Raw genomic sequence first — 21,976 nt, 5'->3', positions numbered from 1 at the left:
GAAATCGATACAGAAGATGAAATGGAGCGTGACAGGCACAAAGAGAGGTAAAGAAAATGAGAATTAGAAATGAGAGGTAAAGATGAAGACTGCATACCCGAAGGGGTGGTGCCCCAGAGTCCATACCCATGTACGTGCAGCCGTCAAGGGGAGGGGTAACATGGGCCTTCAGCAATCGCTCTAGTACCCTCCTGCAGAAGAACACAGGCCCTGACACCTGAATGGAGTTACATCATTACATGTGCTGCAGGCTCATAAAAATAAAACAAGGTTGTTTTATCACATACAGTACACGCAATAGGTGCAGTGAAATTGGTTGTTTCACAGGGTCAGCTAGCGCCCCTGGAGCAAATTAGGGTTAATTGCCTTGCTCAAGGGCACAATTTTTCACCTTGTCATCTCGGGTATTCGAACCAGTAACCTTCGAATTACTGACCCAACGCTCTAACCGCTAGCCTACCTGCCGTCTAGGTATTCCCATGACTTTTTATACGTTTCTGGATATTTTCCTATATTCACTATCTTTGACTTACCAGTGGCACCATCCCATCAGGCTGTGCGGCTCGGCGAATCCGCTCCTCTGACCCCTTGTAGATGATGTCACGTACTCTACCCTATGAGCAGAGAGAAATCACCATTTGGCACTACTTATGAATGATCACCTTCATGCAGCCATTGTTCATAAACTGTCAAAAGAATGTGTACAGGGCCTTCAGAAAGTATTCATATCCCTTGGCTTATTCCACTTTGTTGTGTTACAGCCTGAATTCAACATAGATTTTTTTTCTCACCCATCTACACACAAGACCCAATACGAGAAAGTAAAAATATGTTTTTAGTAATGTTTCCAAATGTATTGAAAATTAAATACAGAAATCTCACTCACATAACTTTTCACTCCCGAGTCAATACTTTTGTAGAAGCACCTTTGGCGGTGATTACAGCTGTGAGTCTTTCTGGGTAAGTCTCTAAGAGCTTTCTACACCTGGACTGTGCAACATTTGCCCATTATTCTTTTAAAAATTCTTCAAGCTCTGTCAAATTGGTTGTTGATCATTGCTAGACAACCATTTTAAGGTCTTGCCGTAGATTTTTAAGTAGATTAATTCAAAACTGTACAGTCAGCCACTCAGGAACATTCACTGTCTTGGTATTGGTAAGCAACTCCCGTGTAGATTTGGCCTTGTGTTTAAGGTTATTGTCCTGCTGAAAGGTGAATTTATCTCCCAGTGTCTGGTGGAAAGCAGACTGAACCAGGTTTTCATCTAGGATTTTCCCTGTGCTTAGCTCCATTACATTTATTTTTTATCCTGAAAAACTCCCCCGTCCTTAATGATTACAAACATACTCATAACATGATGCAGCCACCACTATGCTTGAAAATATGGAGTGGTACTCAGTAATGTGTGTATTGGATTTGCCACAAACATAACACTTCGTATTCAGTACAAAAAGTGAATTCTCTTCGCCACATTTTTTGCTGTAGTGCCTTGTTGCACAGGCTTACTTCTTTTCTCTGCCGGTTAGGCTAGTATTGTGGAGTAACTACAATGTTGTTGATCCATCCTCAGTTTTCTCCTATCACAGCTATGAAACTAACTGTTTTAGTCAACATTGGCCTCGTACTAATCTACCAATAGGTGCCCTTCTTTGCGAGGCACTGGAAATCCTCCCTGGTCTTTGTGGTTCGAATGTGTGTATGAAATTCACTGCTCGACTGAAGGACTTTACTAGGGATTAACACAGGTAACCGGGATCACTCTTCACATTTCCCGAAAAAATTTAAACTACAAAACAGGAAAATTACTAAAATATTCCCTCAATGTCGCAATAATGCAATACCACAAAATACACAACATGTACAGCAGCAGATTGGATAATTTGCCAAACAGGTAGTTGGATAGAAGCCTTTAGCCTAGCGTATTTACTTCACACAAAGTCGCCATTAATTCAAAGCACACGCATAATTGACACTGCAAACGAGACCAGAATGCAGTTTAGAGTGTTAGGTTCTAATTCTCAGAGTAAAACACTCAACAGACTTTATGAAAGCTTAACCAAGTTTATTCTTCCCAGAGGGTCAATATAGCTGCATTCAGACAAAAACATTTTTCACACAAGCACTGATATTTAACCGTTCCTCATAGGCTGAGTCCCCTCCTACTCATCTGTACAAACGTCATTGTTTACTGCTAGGCAGGACACTAGTGATACAGACAATAAACTTCTATTTCTCCCTTAAGGTGACCTGACCTCAACCCCCTCCATCACTAATCCATGGCTCTCTCCCCTTATCAATGCCTGCCACATGTAATCACTTCCCTGCACTCAACACATTCCAAACTTAGTTGCACACGCTATATACCTTCCTCCTATAACCATTAACTTCTGGTGTAGACCCTCCACTATATACATTCCTCCTATAACCATTACCTTCTGGTGTAGACCCTCCACTATATACCTTCCTCCTATAACCATTACCTTCTGGTGTAGACCCTCCACTATATACCTTCCTCCTATAACCCTAAACTTCTGGTGTAGACCCTCTAAACCTAAGCACTCCATCAGTGACATGAGTAAGTCTATTTCATATTCTCAGAACCCAACAAGAGTTTATCAGAGTGGAAAATTCAATCCAGGTCCGATCCAAGCCCGGTGAGTTGAAGCCCGAGCCCAGGCCTGGGCCGACGTCACAGAAATTAAATGAGCCCAAACCCCCCAAAATGCCAGATTTCTAGAAAATAGTTGGCTATATTGACTTAAACTGGTTTTGAGAACAACGCGGTATAGGCGAGCGGCAGCAGAGTAAGGAGATGAGAAAACAGCCATTGGGCCTATAAAAAGCACAGAGAGAGAAACTCACCTTAGTTATGATCAACTGAATGATGAAAATATTGGAATGAAGTAGGCTAATGCAATTGAAATCATGTACTAAATTATTTCTTAAACTGAAACTCCCAAAGTCATATACAAACTGTTGTACTAATTTAAAGCAATGGTTGAGTGTTGTCACCTAGATGAAAATTTCAGCACCTTTTTGATTGGGACAGCGCCATCGGGCTGATTTGAGACAAGTTTGGGGTGCCCGTGTAGATAAATCTTCACTGAATCTCAGTTTGGATATTTGGTAACAATTAGGCTGGGAAATGTTAGCTAAGTTGAGGTGAGTGCTAATTATCACCTTAATTCTAGTTTAGTCATACATTATATTACCTGTTCAGGACATTTTGCTAGCATATAATACAAGTGGATTTTGCATTTCACTCGTGTAGTAGCCAGTCCTACTCCCGACCAAAAGCCTGTGACTTGTCTGATAATCAAACAACAACAAAAAATCCTTACATTATCCTGTAATCCATAGACTGCATTATCAAAGCATGTCTCGCCTACGCATGTCAAAATACCACTAGAACATTTCCCCTGCTTCTCTGTGCTGTCTCATATCGCTGCCCATATGAGAGCGTCGTTTGAGAATGTGTGATCAACAAACGGTATGAGAGTAGATATGGATATTTTTTTAAACAGAATTGGTCCCCGTTAAGATACCTTAACATTTAAAACAACTTCCTCTCTTCATCTCCCACGTTATTCATGAGCTGATCTGCTATCTGTATAATCGTCAACTCGATTTTAACAAATAGTAGATATTCTGCCATTCATGGGAGGTTATCTAGCAAACTTAGTGACTTTGGTCATGTGACTTTTATTTAACTGGCATTGCAAAGTTTGTATGATTCGACAACGCTATGGCCTACTCGGGGTGCGCTCTGTGCGTCCTGAGCACCCTCTGTGTCAAGATAGCCTAGGCCTACTGCTGAAATGCGCTGAAATAATTAAGGAACATGATAATGCTCTGAATTTATGAAAGGCCTGTTCACAATTAACACCAATGTCAGTGACAATCAAAGCTACTCCATCATTACGAAATATCAGTTTCACTTGCTGTGAAATCTTTACATAGTGGTACAGCTAAGGCAAAGTGGCGCAGCAACAATCTTATTTTGGGAGAACTCTGACCATATCTTGGTTTTAAACACTTTAAATTGGCACTTACAGTTTTTGTGGTATTTCCCGGGACTCTCGGGATGAATTATTCCCGGTATTGAAACTTGGTAGATTTCCGGAAAAATATTACAGATCCCTTACAGATAATTGTACGTGTGGAGTATAGAGATGAAGCAGTCATTCAAAGATCCTGTCTATTATTGCACTTAAGCAACTTAATATGTGACTTGTTAAGCAAATGTTTACTCCTGAACCTATTTAGGCTTGCCATAACAAAGGGGTTGAATACTTGACTCAAGACATTTGTAAAAAAAAAAAAAAAAATGTTTTTACAAATTCCAATCCACTTTGACATTATCAGGTATTGTATGTAGGCCAGTGACAAAATAAAATCTTAATTTTATACATTTTAAATTCAGGCTGTAACACAACAATATGTGGGAAAAAGTCAATGGGTGTGAATAGTTTCTGAAGGCACTGTATCTAGAGTTTGTCCTTCCATTCAGTAAGAGACATATCCTTAAAAGTTATGTACCTGCTCATCAGCAAAGTAGACTCCATGATTGGCGGCGTAAGAGACATCACCAGGTAGTGCCAACACACGGACCCCAGAAAAACCCTCCCATGACATTTCTGAAAGACAGAAGAGAAAGAATATTAAGGGACAGTGGGGGAGACAGGTTTAAAATAAATATATATGGTTTAAATATAATCTGAATGGAATTGTAGAAAAGATCTAACTGAAGGTAGTCGGCATGGTCAGGATCATGTCAGTGCTGCACACCCAAACGCCCGGGGGAGAACCAGGGCACACCTACAGATGGACCAAACAAGACAGAGACAAAAAAAATACTGTGTGAGGCAGACAACACAAGTGAGTTAGTTCGGCCATTGACCCCCAAAAAATGGAGGTAGATAGTTTGTTCTTGACCTGGGCCCAGATTCACAAAACACTTCTTATAAAAAAACTTCAGAAGTTCATAAGTTAAATTCCTCAACAATATCTTAAGATTTAACAATGTTCTTATGAACTTCTCAAATATATTATTGTTGCTAGGCAACCGTTTTAGCTAGCTATCTGGCAATCATGTTAGCATATTTCTTACTGAGATTACTGTTCTTAAACATGTTCTTGGGTTTAAAATAATCAATACTGAAACTTTCAGATGAAGTTTGTGAGTGAATTAAACATGTTCAATAGCTTTCATGAGTTTCCAAGAACTTTATTTTCAATCATTTTCTTCCTTTTTGCTTAAGAGAAACATAAGAAATAGCACGAGAACATTTCCAACAACCTTTTTAGGAATAGCAACTTTGCTTAATGTTCTTCTTAAGTTTATAGTTCAGGAAAAAGTGTCAGTTAAAAAGAAATTTCTTAAGAAGGTTTAGTGAATCTGGGCCCTGGTTACATTAAATGTATTCGAAAAGCACTGACCCCAAACATAGAGCATTGTGGCCCACCATATTCAAAGCAATTGATTAATCAGTTTATTATGTACATCATTTTAAAAATCAGAAGTACTAACCAAAGTGGGGCTAATAGAGAATGGTATAGTCAATGTTGTAACCAGTTTATCATACCCAAAATCACAGCTAATACAGACAAAATTCCATGGACATGACACACAAAACAAACAACAAATGAACTAATTATCAATAAAAGACCATAGCCCTACTAAAAACACAAACAATTCACTGTGGGCTAATTAATTGTTTTAAGAAAAAACAGAAAGCATTTGGTTTCAAGATTCAGAACCTGCTATTACTGTAATTACATTGGTAGCAATTATTTATTTCAGGAAGCACCGCCCCAACGCATTATATTTCACAGCGAAGGTTGCAGCAGAAGTTAACCTCTTTGTCAGAGACTCTTTCATCCGCACCCGCGTGTGCATGATTGGCTGGGGAACGATGTGGTAATCTCGTTTAAACCGGTCTGAAGGCTCTCATATTGGGTCCCTAATGCCCTAAAATACATTGTTCATACGGGAAGAATATTGTATATACACATTTGTTGATATGGGCAGAATACTGTTTAAAATAAATAAATATGTGCTGCATTTGTTGTCTTCCTTTTCAGATGGAATAAATACAACAGGGTTGGGCAAATAACTTAAAATGTCATCCATAAGCCTACTAATTAATTAAAAACATGCACATAAAGAAAATAAATTTCAGGCCTCCCGATTGGCGCAGCGGTCTAAGGCACTGCATCGCAGTGCTTAAGGCGTCACAACAGACACTGGTTCGATCGGGCTGTGCCGGAGACGGGCCTAGCGTCATCCGGGTTAGGGGAGGGTTTGGCCGGCATGTCCTTGTCCCATCGCGCTCTAGCAACTCAGTGTGGTGGGCCGGCTGTGAGCAGTGTGTCAAGAAGCAGTGCGGCTTGGTCATGTTTCGGGAAACTCATGACCTTCGCCTCTCCCGAGTCCGTCCGAGAGTTGCAGCGATGGGACAAGCCTGTAACTACCAATTGGAAATCACGAAATTGGGAAGTAAAAAGTACCCCAAAAAATTCATAAAATACATTTCAACCTTGTAATAATTAATTTTCTTTCAATTTGCTCTATAGAATCTAATTATCAATATAACAAAACTAGGCCTATGATATTTCCTCCTGACCCCGTATGGGCCATCAGCAGGGCAAAAGTCTTACTGCGTCTATGAGATAGTTCCCTATTAATGGCAGCACCGCTTTATCAAATGTTCATATTGATATTTTAGGCTACGCCGTGAAACCAGTTTTCATGGGCACACAAATCCAAAATGATGCATGCAACTGCTAAATCAAATGCTTCTAGACCGAAAGTCACCTAACTTGCGTGGTTCTTCTATAGGCTATGCGTAGGCTAATAAACCTACTTGTTGAATGCGCATTTGGTATCCAGCTGTTTAGTTCACATCACCGTCAACAACGTCCCCTATGGGCACAAACCCACCGTCGCTGGACCAGACAGGACTGGCAAAAAGTGCTCTTCACTGACAAGTCGCGGTTTTGTCTCACCAGGGATGAAGGTCGGATTTGCGTTTATCGTCGAAGAAATGAGCGTTACACCGAGGCCTGTATTCTGGAGCGGGATTGATTTGGAGGTGGAGGGTCCGTCATGATCTGGGGCGGTGTGTCACAGCATCATCGGACTGAGCTTGTTGTCCTTGCAGGCAATCTCAACGCTGTGTGCATTACAGGGAAGACATCCTCCTCCCTCATGTGGTACCCTTCCTGCAGGCTCATCCTGACATGACCCTCCAGCATGACAATGCCACCAGTCATACTGCTCGTTATGCCAACAAAGGGTATAAAACAAAGTATTGAGATAAAAATTTGTTATTGACCAAATACTTATTTTCCACCATAATTTGCAAATAAATTCATTAAAAATCCTACAATGTGATTTTCTGGATTTTTCTTCTCATTTTGTCTGTCATAGTTGAAGTGTACCTATGATGAAAATTACAGGCCTCTCTCATCTTTTTAAGTGGGAGAACTTGCACAATTGGTGGCTGACTTGAAAACCTGAGAAAATATTACAGAGCAGCTTGTATTAGTGGATGACACCAAGCCACTTGTACCAACCGCCCCATTAATGGAGAAGTAATCCCACTCCAGGACCAGAGTAGGAGACCCTTAGTCTAGATGGTGTCTCCGACAAACAGGATTATGGCTAACCTGATTGGAAAGGCAGTCAAGCAGCATATCCAGGCAGCAGACAGGTCCCTGCACAGTCTGAGCTGGCTTTTCCACAGGCAGCCAGCAGAAGGCCCTGCCACAGCTATCCCAGGGAAAGTCACGTCCCTGCAGAAAGACCGGAGAGTTGGGGAGATAGAAAAATACAGGGGGAAAAAAAGAGAGATTACTCCCATGTCCGTGTGAATAGTAATAAATCTCACAATTTAAAAGCTCATCCCAAATCCATTCGGTCTCCCCGTCCTCTGCTACCCATCCAGTCTTACCGTGTGCAAGATCAGGATACGGGCATCATCAAGGACATCCGTGGTCACAACCTGATAACAACATTGGATAAGTGCATTGTTCTGCTCCACAATTAATATACCCCCAAACAAGAGGTTTACACCATAATACAGTAACAGTCCAGACAGTAATATTTGTATATTTCAGTTACAGGAATATATTCCATCTGTAAAGTATACAAAAATGTAATCACTACACAAAGACTTTATGGTCTGATAAACTAAAATGCACAAACTGACTCACAATACTTGCAGTCATTTGTCTCTAACGTCTCTCTTTATGATATTTTATGGACCTATTGTGTGGAGTCACTTACAGTGTATCCAGCTCTGGCACTCAGGTGCTCGGCTGCAACCAGCAGTGCATTGAGAGTGGCTCCCCCACTGCCCAGTCCAGGCTCCTGGGGGTCTGACACAGTGAGCAGTAACGTCCCCTGTAAGAGATCTCCACGCTGCTGCCGGACCTCCAGCTCTGAGACACAAACACACAAAAACACCCTTTCTTTAGACAGTGAAGCTAAAACTTTTAATTTGGCTCTATAGTTCAGCATTTTGGATTTGAGATCAAATGTTTCAAATGAGGAGACAGTACTGAATGTAACCTTTTATTTGAGGATCTTTTCATATAAACAGTGCCTTTGAAAAGTATTCAGACCCCTTTACTTTTTCCACAGTTACATTTCAGGTGCATCTTGTTTCCATTGATCATTTTTGAGAAATTTCTACAACAACTGTAGTAAACTAAATTGATTGGACATGATTTGGAAAGGCACACACCTGTCTACATAAGGTCCCACAGTTGACAGTGCATATCAGAGCAAAAACCAAGCCATGAGGTAGAAGTAATTCTCCGTAGAGCTCCGAGAAAGGATTGTGTCGAGCACAGATCTGGGGAAAGGTACCAAAACATTTCTGCAGCATTGAAGATCCCCAAGAACACAGTGGCCTCCATCATCCTTAAATGGAAGACGTTTGGAATCACCAATCAGGACTTTATGGTAGAGTGGCCAGACGGAAGCCACTCCTCAGTAAAAAGGCATATGACAGCCCGCTTGGAGTTTGACAAAAGGCACCTAAAGGACTCTCAGACCATGAGAAACAAGGTTCTCTGGTCTGAGGAAACCAAGATTGAACTCTTTGGCCTGAATGCTAAGCGTCACGTCTGGAGGAAACCTGGCACCATCCCTACGGTGATACATGGTGATGGCAGGGACTGGGAGACTAGTCAGGATGGAGGGAAAGATGAACGGAGCAAAGTAGAGAGATCCTTGATGAAAACCCTGCTCCATAGCACTCAGGACCTCAGACTGGGGCAAAGGTTCACCTTCCAACAGGTCAACGACACTATGACAATGCAAGAGTGGCTTCAGGACAAGCCTCAATGTCCTTGAGTGGCCCAGCCAGAGCCCAGACTTGAACCCGATCGAACACCTCTGGAGAGACCTGAAAATAGTTGTGCAGGGACGCTCCCCATCCAACCTGATAGAGCTTGAGAGGATCTGCAAAGAAGAATGGGAGAAACTCCCCAAATACAGGTGTGCCAAGCTTGTAGCATCATACCCAAGAAGACTCAAGGCTGTAATCGCTGCAAAAGGTGCTTCAAGAAAGTACTGAGTAAAGGGTCTGAATACTTATGTAAATGTAAGATCAGTTTATTTTTAATAAATGTGTAAAAAAAAATCTAAAACGCTGGTTTTGCTTTGTCATTATGGGGTATTGTGTGTAGATTGATGAGGGGGAAAAAACAATTTAATACATTTTAGAATAAGGCTGTAACGTAACAGGCTGACTACACTGCTCGCGTCGCTTGCCTGAGCATTGCAAAATAAATTTCGAAATCTATATTATTCAATCATTGCGCCAACGAGCATCTGCGTTGCCAAGGGCTAAAATAGAAGTCAGTTTTATTTGTGACGCAGATTGCGCTGCAAGTCCTGCCTCTCCCATCTCCTCATTGGTTTATAGAAGCAGGTACCCACGTGCTATCTCCTCATTGGTTATACCCACGTGGGTGACTGAAAGACGAACGAGGTCAGTGGCAGTAATGCACCTAATTTATGACTGTTGCAAATCGCAATATAAAGTCAAGAGAAAAAAAAGCCTAGGAGGAGAGATGACTAGATACGATTCGGTTGACCGTTTTATGTGTGGATGAATTGTCGAAGTAGAGGACCTTGTGCATTTCAGGTAAAATAACAACTCAATGTTTATATCCCAGGACAAATTAGCTAGCAACAGCAAGCTAGCTAGCTAAATTGCCATAAATGTTTAAAGCTTTTCGACCTGTCCCCAAATTAATATAATTGGTTCAGAGTTTGTTTTGATATTTTAACCTGCGTGTCGTGATCGCATTTGGTGTGGGGGGACAAAATACATTTATGCACAATGGTGCGCGGCCGGTTTGGGTTCCGTGTAACATTTCTTTTTGAAAAAGTCAAGGGGACTGAATACTTTCCTAAGGCACTGTACACTACATTAACAAAGTATGTGGACACCTGCTCGAATGTCTCATTCCAAAACGGGCAATAATATGTAGTTGGTCTCCCTTTTGCTGCTATAACAGCCTCCACTCTTCTGGGAAGGCTTTCCACTAGATGTTGGAACATTGCTGCAGGGAATGGCTTCCATTCAGCCACAAGAGCATTAGTGAAGTTGGCACTGATGATGGGTGATTAGGCCTGGTTCGTAATCGGCGTTCCAATTCATCAATGGTGTTCGATAGGGTTGAGGTTAGGGCTCTGTGCAATCAAGTTCTTACACACCAATCTCGACAAACCATTTCTGTATGGACCTCGCTTTGTGCACGGGGGCATTGTCATGCTGAAACAGGAAAGGGCCTTCCCCAAACTTTTGCCACAAACTTGGAACCACAGAATCGTCGAGAATATCATTGTATGCTGTAGAGATAAGATTTCCCTTCACTGGAACTAAGGGGTCGGAACCATGAAAAACAGCCCCAGAGCAATAATCCTACTGCACCAAACTGTACAATTGGCAAAATGCATTGGGGCAGGTAGCATTCTCCTTGCATACACCAAACCCAGATTTGTCCGTCGCACTGTCAGATGGTGAAGTGTGATTCATCTAGGGTTGCAAAAGGGTCGGAAATTTTCCATGAGAAGTTAAGCCCGAGAATTTAGGTAATTATGCTTAAATTCATCCAAAACATTAGCTTATAACAGTGAACCATTTTTTTGGGATACACATAAGGCAAATCTAGGTCTTGTGGCATATTTTGGTTAAACTACCCCCAATTCAATGGAATTGCAACCCTCAGCATGCACAGTGCATTCTTCCATCACATGTACAGCTGATTCTCAAGATCTTGCACACTAATGAGATAATATTGAGCCCACACTACCTGAACCAAGGACTACATGCTTTCTGTTAAGTTTTGATTACAATACTGGGTGGGGTGAATATATTTTATATGACATACATTATTTCTTTGTTAACTAGTAAACAGTAGCCTACAGAAATTATTTAAACACACTTTTCTAACTTAACAATTTAACAATTTCTGCTAGTTAGTTTTTGCTACCGTGTGGGTTTTAGCTTGCTTGAGCCTAACTGAGGAGTGTTAATTCACCTGTTTCCATACAGGTTTCATTTTAAAACAGTTATCTTACAAAGGAGGTGTATAATCTAACTGCTTAATTATTTATCTGTACATGGAATTGTATTTAATTTTTTTACACATATTTTCTAATCTTTACAGGAAAATGCCACGGGTACTATCTGATGTGTGGAGACATTTCACTGCAGCTAATGCTGAAGGAAAAGCTCTGTACATTTGCAAATACTGTGCCAAATCATATGTGAAGATTGCAACAATGATGCAGAATCATCTGACCAAGTGCATAAATGGTTAGGTATGTGAAGGGTCATCAAGTTATAGCAGCAATCTACTTCACCAAGCAAAGTGAGAAGAACAAGACCACCACATTGAAGCTGCCCAGCAACACCCGTTGGAGTGGTGTTGTCATCCTGTTTGACAGTCTCCTGGAGGGGAAGGAGTCTCTCCAAGAAATGGCCATATCACAGTCTGCCGATATGGACAGCCCCATCAAGAGGATCCTCCTGGATATTTTGGGAGAGTGGTAAGCAGCCTGAAACCTATAGCAGTAGCCATTGCATGGATTGAGGGAGACAATGCCATCCTGTCTGATGTTCAGACTCTGCTTGCAGATGTAAGAAAATCTGTACTGCCCTGCCCACTTCACTGTTGCTCCAATCAGAGGAAACTGCAGTTCTGAAATACATCAAAAAGCATGAAGACCTCTGCCTGAAGCCCATACACACTGTTGGACCACAAGTATGCTGGCAAGAGCATCCTGTCTGGTGCAGAGATCAACAAGGCCTATGGTGTCATCACTACCATGTCTCGCCACCTTGGTTCTTGGCAGTCTGGCAAAGTACACTTCCAAGCAAGGGCTTTGGGATGGAGATGCAATATGGCAATCGTGCCAACATATCTCATGAGCTACAGTGGGGCAAAAAAGTATTTAGTCAGCCACCAATTGTGCAAGTTCTCCCACTTAAAAAGATGAGAGAGGCCTGTAATTTTCATCATAGGTACACTTCAACTATGACAGACAAAATGAGAAAAGAAATCCAGAAAATCACATTGTAGGATTTTTAATGAATTTATTTGCAAATTATGGTGGAAAATAAGTATTTGGTCACCTACAAACAAGCAAGGTTTCTGGCTCTCACAGACCTGTAACTTCTTCTTTAAGAGGCTCCTCTGTCCTCCACTCGTTACCTGTATTAATGGCACCTGTTTGAACTTGTTATCAGTATAAAAGACACCTGTCCACAACCTCAAACAGTCACACTCCAAACTCCACTATGGCCAAGACCAAAGAGCTGTCAAAGGACACCAGAAACAAAATTGTAGACCTGCACCAGGCTGGGAAGACTGAATCTGCAATAGGTAAGCAGCTTGGTTTGAAGAAATCAACTGTGGGAGCAATTATTAGGAAATGGAAGACATACAAGACCACTGATAATCTCCCTCGATCTGGGGCTCCACGCAAGATCTCACCCCGTGGGGTCAAAGTGATCACAAGAACGGTGAGCAAAAATCCCAGAACCACACAGGGGGACCTAGTGAATGACCTGCAGAGAGCTGGGACCAAAGTAACAAAGCCTACCATCAGTAACACACTACGCCGCCAGGGACTCAAATCCTGCAGTGCCAGACGTGTCCCCCTGCTTAAGCCAGTACATGTCCAGGCCCGTCTGAAGTTTGCTAGAGAGCATTTGGATGATCCAGAAGAAGATTGGGAGAATGTCATATGGTCAGATGAAACCAAAATATAACTTTTTGGTAAAAACTCAACTCGTCGTGTTTGGAGGACAAAGAATGCTGATTTGCATCCAAAGAACACCATACCTACTGTGAAGCATGGGGGTGGAAACATCATGCTTTGGGGCTGTTTTTCTGCAAAGGGACCAGGACGACTGATCCGTGTAAAGGAAAGAATGAATGGGGCCATGTATCGTGAGATTTTGAGTGAAAACCTCTTTACATCAGCAAGGGCATTGAAGATGAAACGTGGCTGGGTCTTTCAGCATGACAATGATCCCAAACACACCGCCCGGGCAACGAAGGAGTGGCTTCGTAAGAAGCATTTCAAGGTCCTGGAGTGGCCTAGCCAGTCTCCAGATCTCAACCCCATAGAAAATCTTTGGAGGGAGTTGAAAGTCCGTGTTGCCCAGCAACAGCCCCAAAACATCACTGCTCTAGAGGAGATCTGCATGGAGGAATGGGCCAAAATACCAGCAACAGTGTGTGAAAACCTTGTGAAGACTTACAGAAAACGTTTGACCTCTGTCATTGCCAACAAAGGGTATATAACAAAGTATTGAGATAAACTTTTGTTATTGACCAAATACTTATTTTCCACCATAATTTGCAAATAAATTCAGTAAAAATCCTACAATGTGATTTTCTGGATTTTTTTCTTCTCATTTTGTCTGTCATAGTTGAAGTGTACCTATGATGAAAATTACAGGCCTCTCTCATCTTTTTATCTTTTTAAGTGGGAGAACTTGCACAATTGGTGGCTGACTAAATACTTTTTTGCCCCACTGTACCTGGTGGAAGGGAATTTGTGGATCTGAGGCTCTTTCCCCTGTTGCCTCAATCATCCTCCAAATCCCACCAACATCAGCCGCCTCAGAGCGCAACTGGTCCTTGTTTAGGAACACACACACACACCAAAGAACACAACAGGCTGACCAATACAAGGGTTGAAAAATTGGTGGCCATCCGGGCAAATTTGAGGCTTTTTGAGCCTGACAATGAGCCATCCTCAACAAGGTTGGAAAGTGACAGTGAAGCTGAGGCCTCTGAGTCTGATGTTCAAGAGGTGGACATTGAGGCGGTCCAGGGAGAAGACATGGAAGCCTAAGAGGAAGACAACCAAAGCTTTCGTTTCTAGACTATCATTTTACAAATGCATGTTGAAAATGTGTTTGGGAGATGCGATGGATCATTGGGGATCATTCAATATTCCCTTTTTTTGTTGTTCAGTGAAATCATGTGAAGTCAACTCATTTAAAAGTTCAACTCGTAACTAAATTGTTTTTATTTCTATTTGAAGGATTTAAATAATTTGCAATGTCTACTTATAAGGTAAAAGGTTTATGTTTCTGTCTCCATATGATATGGTAAATATATCCAATGCAAAAAACATCTACATTTAAATGGTATTAATATTAATTTGCACATTTCTGTTAATTCCCATATATTCCCACGTTAAGTTTCCACCTCTGAATATTCCCCAAAATGTGCATCCTTAGATTCATCACCCCAGAGAAAGCGTTTCCACTGCTCCAGAGTCCAATAGCGACAAGTTTTACACCACTTCAGCCGACGCTTGGCATTGCGCATTGTGATTTTAGGCTTGTGTGCAACTGTTTGGCCATGGACAACCATTTCATGAAGCTCCCGACGAACAGTTATTGTGCCGACGTTGCTTCCAGAGGCAGTTTGGAACTCGGTAGCGAGTGTTGCAACTGAGAACAGACAATTTTTACGCGCAACGCTCTACAGCACTCTGCGGTCCCATTCTGTGAGCTTATGTGGCCTACCACTGTGCGGCTGAGCCGTTGTTGCTCCTAGACGCTTCCACTTCACAATAACAGCACTTACAGTTGACTGGGGCAGCTCTAGCAGGGCAGAAATTTGACTAACTGACTTGTTGGAAAGGTAGCAAAGACAAATAAAGACAAATACACAACGCAGAGAACTAAAGATGAACGGAACTAGTCGTTTTTCTGTCATGTGGAACTGAAGATTAATTGGTCAATGGAACGGGTTGTTTTTCAGTTCATCGTCTGTGTAGGGGTTCCAGTCCGGGACTCATAGCTACATGTGGCAAGATCTCATTGGTTCAAATTGTCTCTACATTGAGCCTAAATCGGGATACTTGATAGCTGGCCACCGGACAAATTTCATTGCAAGGAATTCTAATTGGTCAACCACAGACTATGTTTTGGTATAAACTACATCCTGTCTCTTTCTTCAGTATAGAAAACAACGAGAACAGGGAAGAATGAACATCTACCATCCACTTTACAGCATAACTATGATCTGTTCTCTTGGGAAAAAATGTATTTTCTCTTCCTGATTTGCTTTGGAGTCTGTGTAATTGAAGAATAACATCAACTGCTAACATGTATGAAAATACCCTCAAATAAAAAAGGTGACATTCTGTACTGTCACCTCATAAGACAAATTAAAACTTTTAGCTTTATTGTCCAAATAAATAGGTAGTGAAGTGTATATGTTTTCTAATGAAAAATAACTACATTTAAAGTAATTTGACAAAGTCACTAGTACAGGGTTAACATAAAAAATAATTCTGACAGGTATATATCATTTGATATACTGAAGAATGTACTTAACTGTCTTATGATTTATATTATCTTGTTTGATATTGTACATTTAATTGTACTAGGATTATTATGAGTCTGTTTACTCTCATATTTTAATTATCCTATATATGTCTATTGAAGAGCAGCCTTCTGGAGTGTGTGTGTTTGTGTGTTGATGTTGTAACCAGGGGTTTACCTTGTCAGGATTACCCAGATTGCCTCACCTGTCATGGACTTTGACGAGGACAAAGATATCAAATAAAACAATGAGCCTTAAATGGAAATAAGGCTCATAGTAGACTGTGTGAAGTTAGCCACAATAAGAATTAGCCACAATACTGGAATTTGCGGTTCAAAATCTAAATGTATTAGTTGAGTACACATATTTTGCATTTGTTATTGCGGGTGTAGCAAAAATGCTATGTTCCTAGCTCAAACAGTGCAGTAATATCTAACAACAAAAAAACATTACACGCAAATCCCAAAAATTTAAAAAAAAAGTATTTAACAAATGTAGAAATATTAGAACGAGCAATGTCAGAGTCTGGAATATAAATATATGATTGTCCATAATGTCAGTACAAACAGTATACGAATAGAAAAGGTGTACATAGGATGAGCCTTGACCAGAATACGTTATCAGTCAAAAGTTTGGACACACCTACACATTCAAGGGTTTTTCTTTATTTTTACTATTTTCTACATCGTAGAATAATAATTAAGACATCAAAACTACAAAAACAACATATGGAATCATGTAGTAACCAGCAAAAAAAATAAAGTGTTAAACAGATTCTTCATATTAACCACCCTTTGCCTTGATTACAGCTTTGCACTCTTGGCATTCTCTCAACCAGCTTCATGTGGTAGTCACCTGGAATGCATTTCAGTTAACAGGTGTGCCTTGTTAAAAGTTAAGTTGTGGAATTTCTTTCCTTCTTAATGCGTTTGAGCCAATCAGTTGTGTTGTGACAAGGTAGGGGTGGTATACAGAAGATAGCCCTATTTGGTAAAAGTCCAAGTCCATATTATGGCAAGAACAACTCAAATAAGCAAAGAGAAACGACAGTCCATCATTACTTTAAGACATGAAGGTCAGTCAATACGGAACATTTCAAGAACTTTGAAAGTTTCTTCAAGTGCAGTCACAAAAACCATCAAGCGCTATGATGATACTGGCTCTCATGAGGACCGCCACAGGAAAGGAAGACCCAGTGTTACCTCTGCTGCAGAGGATAAGTTCATTAGAGTTAGCAGCCTGATAAATTGCAGCCCAAATAAATGCAAAAGTAACAGACATCTCAACATCAACTGTTCAGAGGAAACTGCGTGAATCATGCCCTCATGGTCAAATTGCTGTAAAGAAACCACTACTAAAAGGACAACAATAAGAAGAAATAACTTGCTTGGACCAAGAAACACGAGCAATGAACATTAGACCGGTGGAAATCTGTCCTTTGGTCTGATGAGTCTAAATTTGAGATTTTTGGTTCCAACTGTTAAGTCTTTGTGAGATGCAGGGTAGGTGAACGGATGATCTCTCCATGTGTGGTTCCCACCGTGAAGCATGGAGGAGGTCTGATGGTGCTTTGCTGGTGACACTGATTTATTTAGAATTCAAGGCACCCTTAACCAGCAGGGCTACCACAGCATTCTGCAGCGATATTCCATCCCATCTGGTTTGTGCTTAGTGGGACTATCATTTGTTTTTCAACAGGACAATGACCCAACACACCTCCAGGCTGTGTAAGGGTTATTTGACCAAGAAGGAGAGTGATGGAGTGCTGCATCAGATGACCTGGCCTCCACAATCACCAGACCTCAACCAAATTGAGATGGTTTGGGATGAGTTGGACCGCAGCGTGAAGGAAAAGCAGCCAACAAGTGCTCAGCAAATGTGGGAACTCCTTCAAGACTGTTGGAAAAGCATTCCAGGTGAAGCTGGTTGAGAGAATGCCAAGAGTGTGCAGAGCTGTCAAGGCAAAAGGTGGCTACTTTGAAGAATATAAAATATTTGAATTTGTTTAACACTTTTTTGGTTACTACATGATTCCATGTGTGTTGTTTTGTAGTTTTGAGGCGGTCAGTCACATTTGGTGATGTTTTTTTCTCCCCTGTTCAGAGAAATTAGTATTTAGAATTTAGAATTAGAATTTGTTAGCTTTATGTCCCATCCTACATCCTGATATTACCAAGTTCTGACCACTAGGTGGTGTTGTTGCTACTATGAAGTGATTATTTGTTTTTAAAGAATCACCCCATATTAAAGGGATAGTTCACCCAAATGACATATTGGTTTCCTTACTATGTAAGCAGTATATGGAGAAGGTATGACAACAACCCATTTTGTTTACCTGGCCACTGTTTAAAAATGATAACTTTGCAAGACAATGGTACCTATATTAGCATGTCTGGGCTTCATACCCAAATCTATAAGTAACATCATTGAGTTACACAATCAATTGTAATATACTTCCAGATGATTTGGACATGAAGCATGAAGCATGAAAATGCTAATATACTGTAGGTACCATTGATTTGAGCCACAAATACTAAATAGTTCGAATTTGAAACAGTGGACAACAAAACAAAATGGTTAACATGTAATTTGGGTGAATTATCCCTTTAACATGGGGGAAGGGTTTATCAGCTTCTTTTCAGAAATAATAAGGAATAACTCATCTGAAACTGGATCAGTCAAATGATTTGCGCACAGGAGCAAGCACCAACAAGCTTCACATGTGCATTGAACGTGGGAAATGCGCTTTACAAATTAATTATTATACCAATGCAATTATGCAGACTAATAGATCCACAGTGGGATTTTAAATGTTTTTTAACTATTCTGTTTTATCAAATTAATAAAGAATTTATTTTTAAGTTATATAACATGGCAAAATTGTTTAGCATTATCTAGTCCAAATATGGTATTATTCCACTATTTGTATTTGTTTGGATCTGTTTCAAATAGAGGACTTTTATTTTAATAGGGGACTTTTAGGGGACTTTTATTTTGACAGCTCATTCCCAATCCTGCTTCAATAGTTTCAGATTGGTAAACACGAGAGTAAAATTAAGTTGAGTAACTTATTCTTCAGTAAGCTTAGTAGACTTAGGCCTACAGATGGCTATGCATGCATCTGGTCTATTCCTCATCTTTTGCATTATTAGACTACACTGGGCAACTGTACATTACTGTAAACAAGAAAAGGAATACGAGACTCACCTCTTTGAAAGGCGTAAACGCTATCTTTATGTTGACAGGTCAGGACTACTACCGTCCAGCTGAACACCTGCTCGCTTGACATGTTGACGTATTTATGAAAACAATATATCTTCCAATTGAGCGACGAAAGTTGTCTGCTGTCTTCATACACGGAACATTTAGCCTAATTTTACCAATATAAACTAAAAAGCCATTGGCGGATAGTAACAGGAAGCAAACATTACGTCCAAGCAAACAATGCTAAAACCGTTCAACCAAGGATATAGCTAAAGAGACTATACTGTGCTGTGCTATTCTTGCAACAATGTAGCTCCCGAATGAGTGGAGACGACAAAATCAATCTTTGCTCGACCAGTTCTTCTTCTTTGATGTGGTTTAAAGGCGGTTGGCATCCAATAAATGTTGATTACCGCCATCTACTAGACTGGAGTATAACTCCCTTATACTTTGCATATTTTTTCCCCCGCTCCCCCAAAAATAAATACATAATAATATTAATAAAATAAATACCCTACCATCTAACACTACACTCACAAATAATAATAATAAATACCATACTCCACTATTTAAATATATTTAGTCCAAATTAAGGCCAACAGCATGAGAGGATGGGACACCACCACTCAACACACACTGTAACTGTTCTGATGTCAAGTCTCGCACACCCAAACACCTCTCTGCAGTTTCCACCACAACCTCTATTTTCAGCAACTTACATTCCATCCCTGCAGTACAGTTGATGACCATTACCATAAATGCCAAAAATCTAATCTTACTGAAACATACACCACCAGTCAAAAGTTTGGACACACCTACTCATTCAAGGGTTTTTCTTTATTTTTACTATTTTATACATTGTAGAATAATAGTGAAGACATCAAAACTATGAAATAACACATATGGAATCATGTAGTAACCAAAAAAGTTGTTAAAAAGTGTTAGACAAATAAAAAAACATTTTTTATATTTGAGATTATTCAAAGTAGCCACCCTCTGCCTTGATGACAGCTTTGCACACTCTTGGCATTCTCTCAACCAGCTTCACCTGGAGTGGATTTCCCACATGATAAGCAATTGTTGGCTGGTTTTCCTTCACTCTGCGGTCCAACTCATCCCAAATCATCTCAATTGGGTTGAGATCGGGTGATTGTGGAGGCCAGGTCATCTGATGCAGCGCTCCATCACTCTCATTCTAGGTCAAATAGCCCTTACACAGCCCGGAGGTGTGTTGAGTCATTGTCCTGTTGAAAAACAAATGATAATCTCACTAAGTGCAAACCAGATGGGATGGCGTATCGCTGCAGAATGCTGTGGTAGCCATGCTGGTTAAGTAAGCCTTGAATTCTAAATAAATCACAGACAGTGTCACCAGCAAAGCACCCCCATCCCATCACACCTCCTTCTACATGCTTCACGGTGGGAACTACACTTGCGGAGATCATCCGTTCATCTACTCTGCGTCTCACAAAGACATGGCGGTTGGAACCAAAAATCTCAAATTTGGACTCATCATTGCTCATTGCTCGTGTTTTCATAAATTCTTAGACTGTTTGGGAATGACATATACTATAGCATTTGTGACATTTCTAGAGCAATATAGAGTGGGAAAGCGGCCGTGAGTTTGGACAATTAATAGGCACTGAATTAAATAAAACCTAATAAAAACAAAATACACTTGAATGGATTTCTGCAAATATGTAGCTAAATACCACGGGAGCCCTCTTACATTTGGGAACTTTACAGTCCTATTGATAAACAGCAATAAAAAGGTGTGCTATCTTTCCCTATATGCATATCATCAACAACAAGATCAACACAGTCAGACGAGTCCTCTGAAATCGGAGTATATAGCTAGCCAGAGTGAATTTGCGAACGCAAGAGATATGCTAACTGGATAACAGTCGTTCAGCATAGCTAGCTAGCTAGGCGATTTACATTTCTTGCTAGCTTACCAAATTGCTACATGCTTTCTACATAAATAGATAGGCTAGCCTATTACCCACGTTATGACTGACTTGTGATCATTGCCCTTGCTTGTTTGATTGTATTGACATTCCCAGCCTTAGTGACATTCGTCCGTTTTTGTCCAAAATATTGAGTCATTGAAACTAGAACAGTGCATCCCGAATGGAGGCAGCAAACAAGGTACCAGGCCAGCTGTGATTTACAACCTGATGTTTTGGTGAATTGTATTTAACCTTGCATTGAACTGCATCCATCTATTTTGCCAACAATCCCTTACTGTACATCATGGAATGTTGAGTCAAATAGAACCTCTTTTTAAAACCTCTTATAAAGTTGCTTTTGTAGCATAAACTGAGAATTTGATAGTTTTTACGGATAGTGTTTGTCTGTTTCATATCTGCAAAGTAGTTAAAACGCTGTTAGTTCCACTTTAAATAAGGGCTGTGTTTTGTGTAGGCTTACCATGGAGTGAGGTTTTGATAACCGTGTAAATCTCTCTAGGACAAGGTGACTTTTATCAATACATTCACCTGTATTTACCCCCCAAAAATGTTTGCTATCATATAAAACAACAAATGATCTGGACGAGACTGCCGAATCGAGGCAAAGGTAAGACTCTGGATATATCGCTAAAAGACCTTGTCCAAGAGAGATTTACATGGTTATCGAAACATCACACCAGGGTAAGCTTACACAAAACATAGCCCTTATTTTGTTTTTATTTTAAATCCCCTATGGGAAAAATGAATGGGGAAAAAATTATTGGAACCATTTCCCTGTTTGACAGCTAGGTTTTATGGGTATTATGACACCTCCACTGTGGGGCTCTATTAGGCTCTTAGAATTAAGAGTAGGAAAGTGATCTTGTCAGGTGAAAATTATATCAAACGTTTTACCATTGCAACATTTGATGCAGTACATAAT

General features: G+C 40.5%; 1 protein-coding gene across 2 annotated transcripts in view; it reads right to left on the bottom strand.

Annotated features, from left to right (window-relative positions):
* LOC139530440 (L-fucose kinase) overlaps positions 1-19,488 on the bottom strand; it is a 35,970-nt gene extending 16,482 nt beyond the window's left edge. Inside the window, exons 1-8 of one of the 2 annotated variants that reach the window (XM_071326858.1) lie at positions 19,088-19,488; positions 8,292-8,446; positions 7,957-8,007; positions 7,673-7,798; positions 4,747-4,819; positions 4,541-4,638; positions 534-614; positions 98-217 (exon numbers count right to left, since the gene is read on the bottom strand). In XM_071326858.1, coding sequence (XP_071182959.1) covers positions 98-217; positions 534-614; positions 4,541-4,638; positions 4,747-4,819; positions 7,673-7,798; positions 7,957-8,007; positions 8,292-8,446; positions 19,088-19,169 — 786 coding nt within the window. In that variant the 5' untranslated portion in view covers positions 19,170-19,488. Of the gene's footprint in view, positions 1-97; positions 218-533; positions 615-4,540; positions 4,639-4,746; positions 4,820-7,672; positions 7,799-7,956; positions 8,008-8,291; positions 8,447-19,087 lie in introns of those variants that run through there. The other variant, XM_071326859.1, reaches the window with a different exon arrangement.
* Between the last annotated feature and the right edge of the window lie 2,488 nt (positions 19,489-21,976).

This window comes from Salvelinus alpinus, chromosome 9 (genome assembly GCF_045679555.1).
Source record: "Salvelinus alpinus chromosome 9, SLU_Salpinus.1, whole genome shotgun sequence".
In the NCBI taxonomy this organism is placed as follows: domain Eukaryota; kingdom Metazoa; phylum Chordata; class Actinopteri; order Salmoniformes; family Salmonidae; genus Salvelinus; species Salvelinus alpinus.
This window is presented reverse-complemented; position numbering and strand designations above follow the sequence as displayed.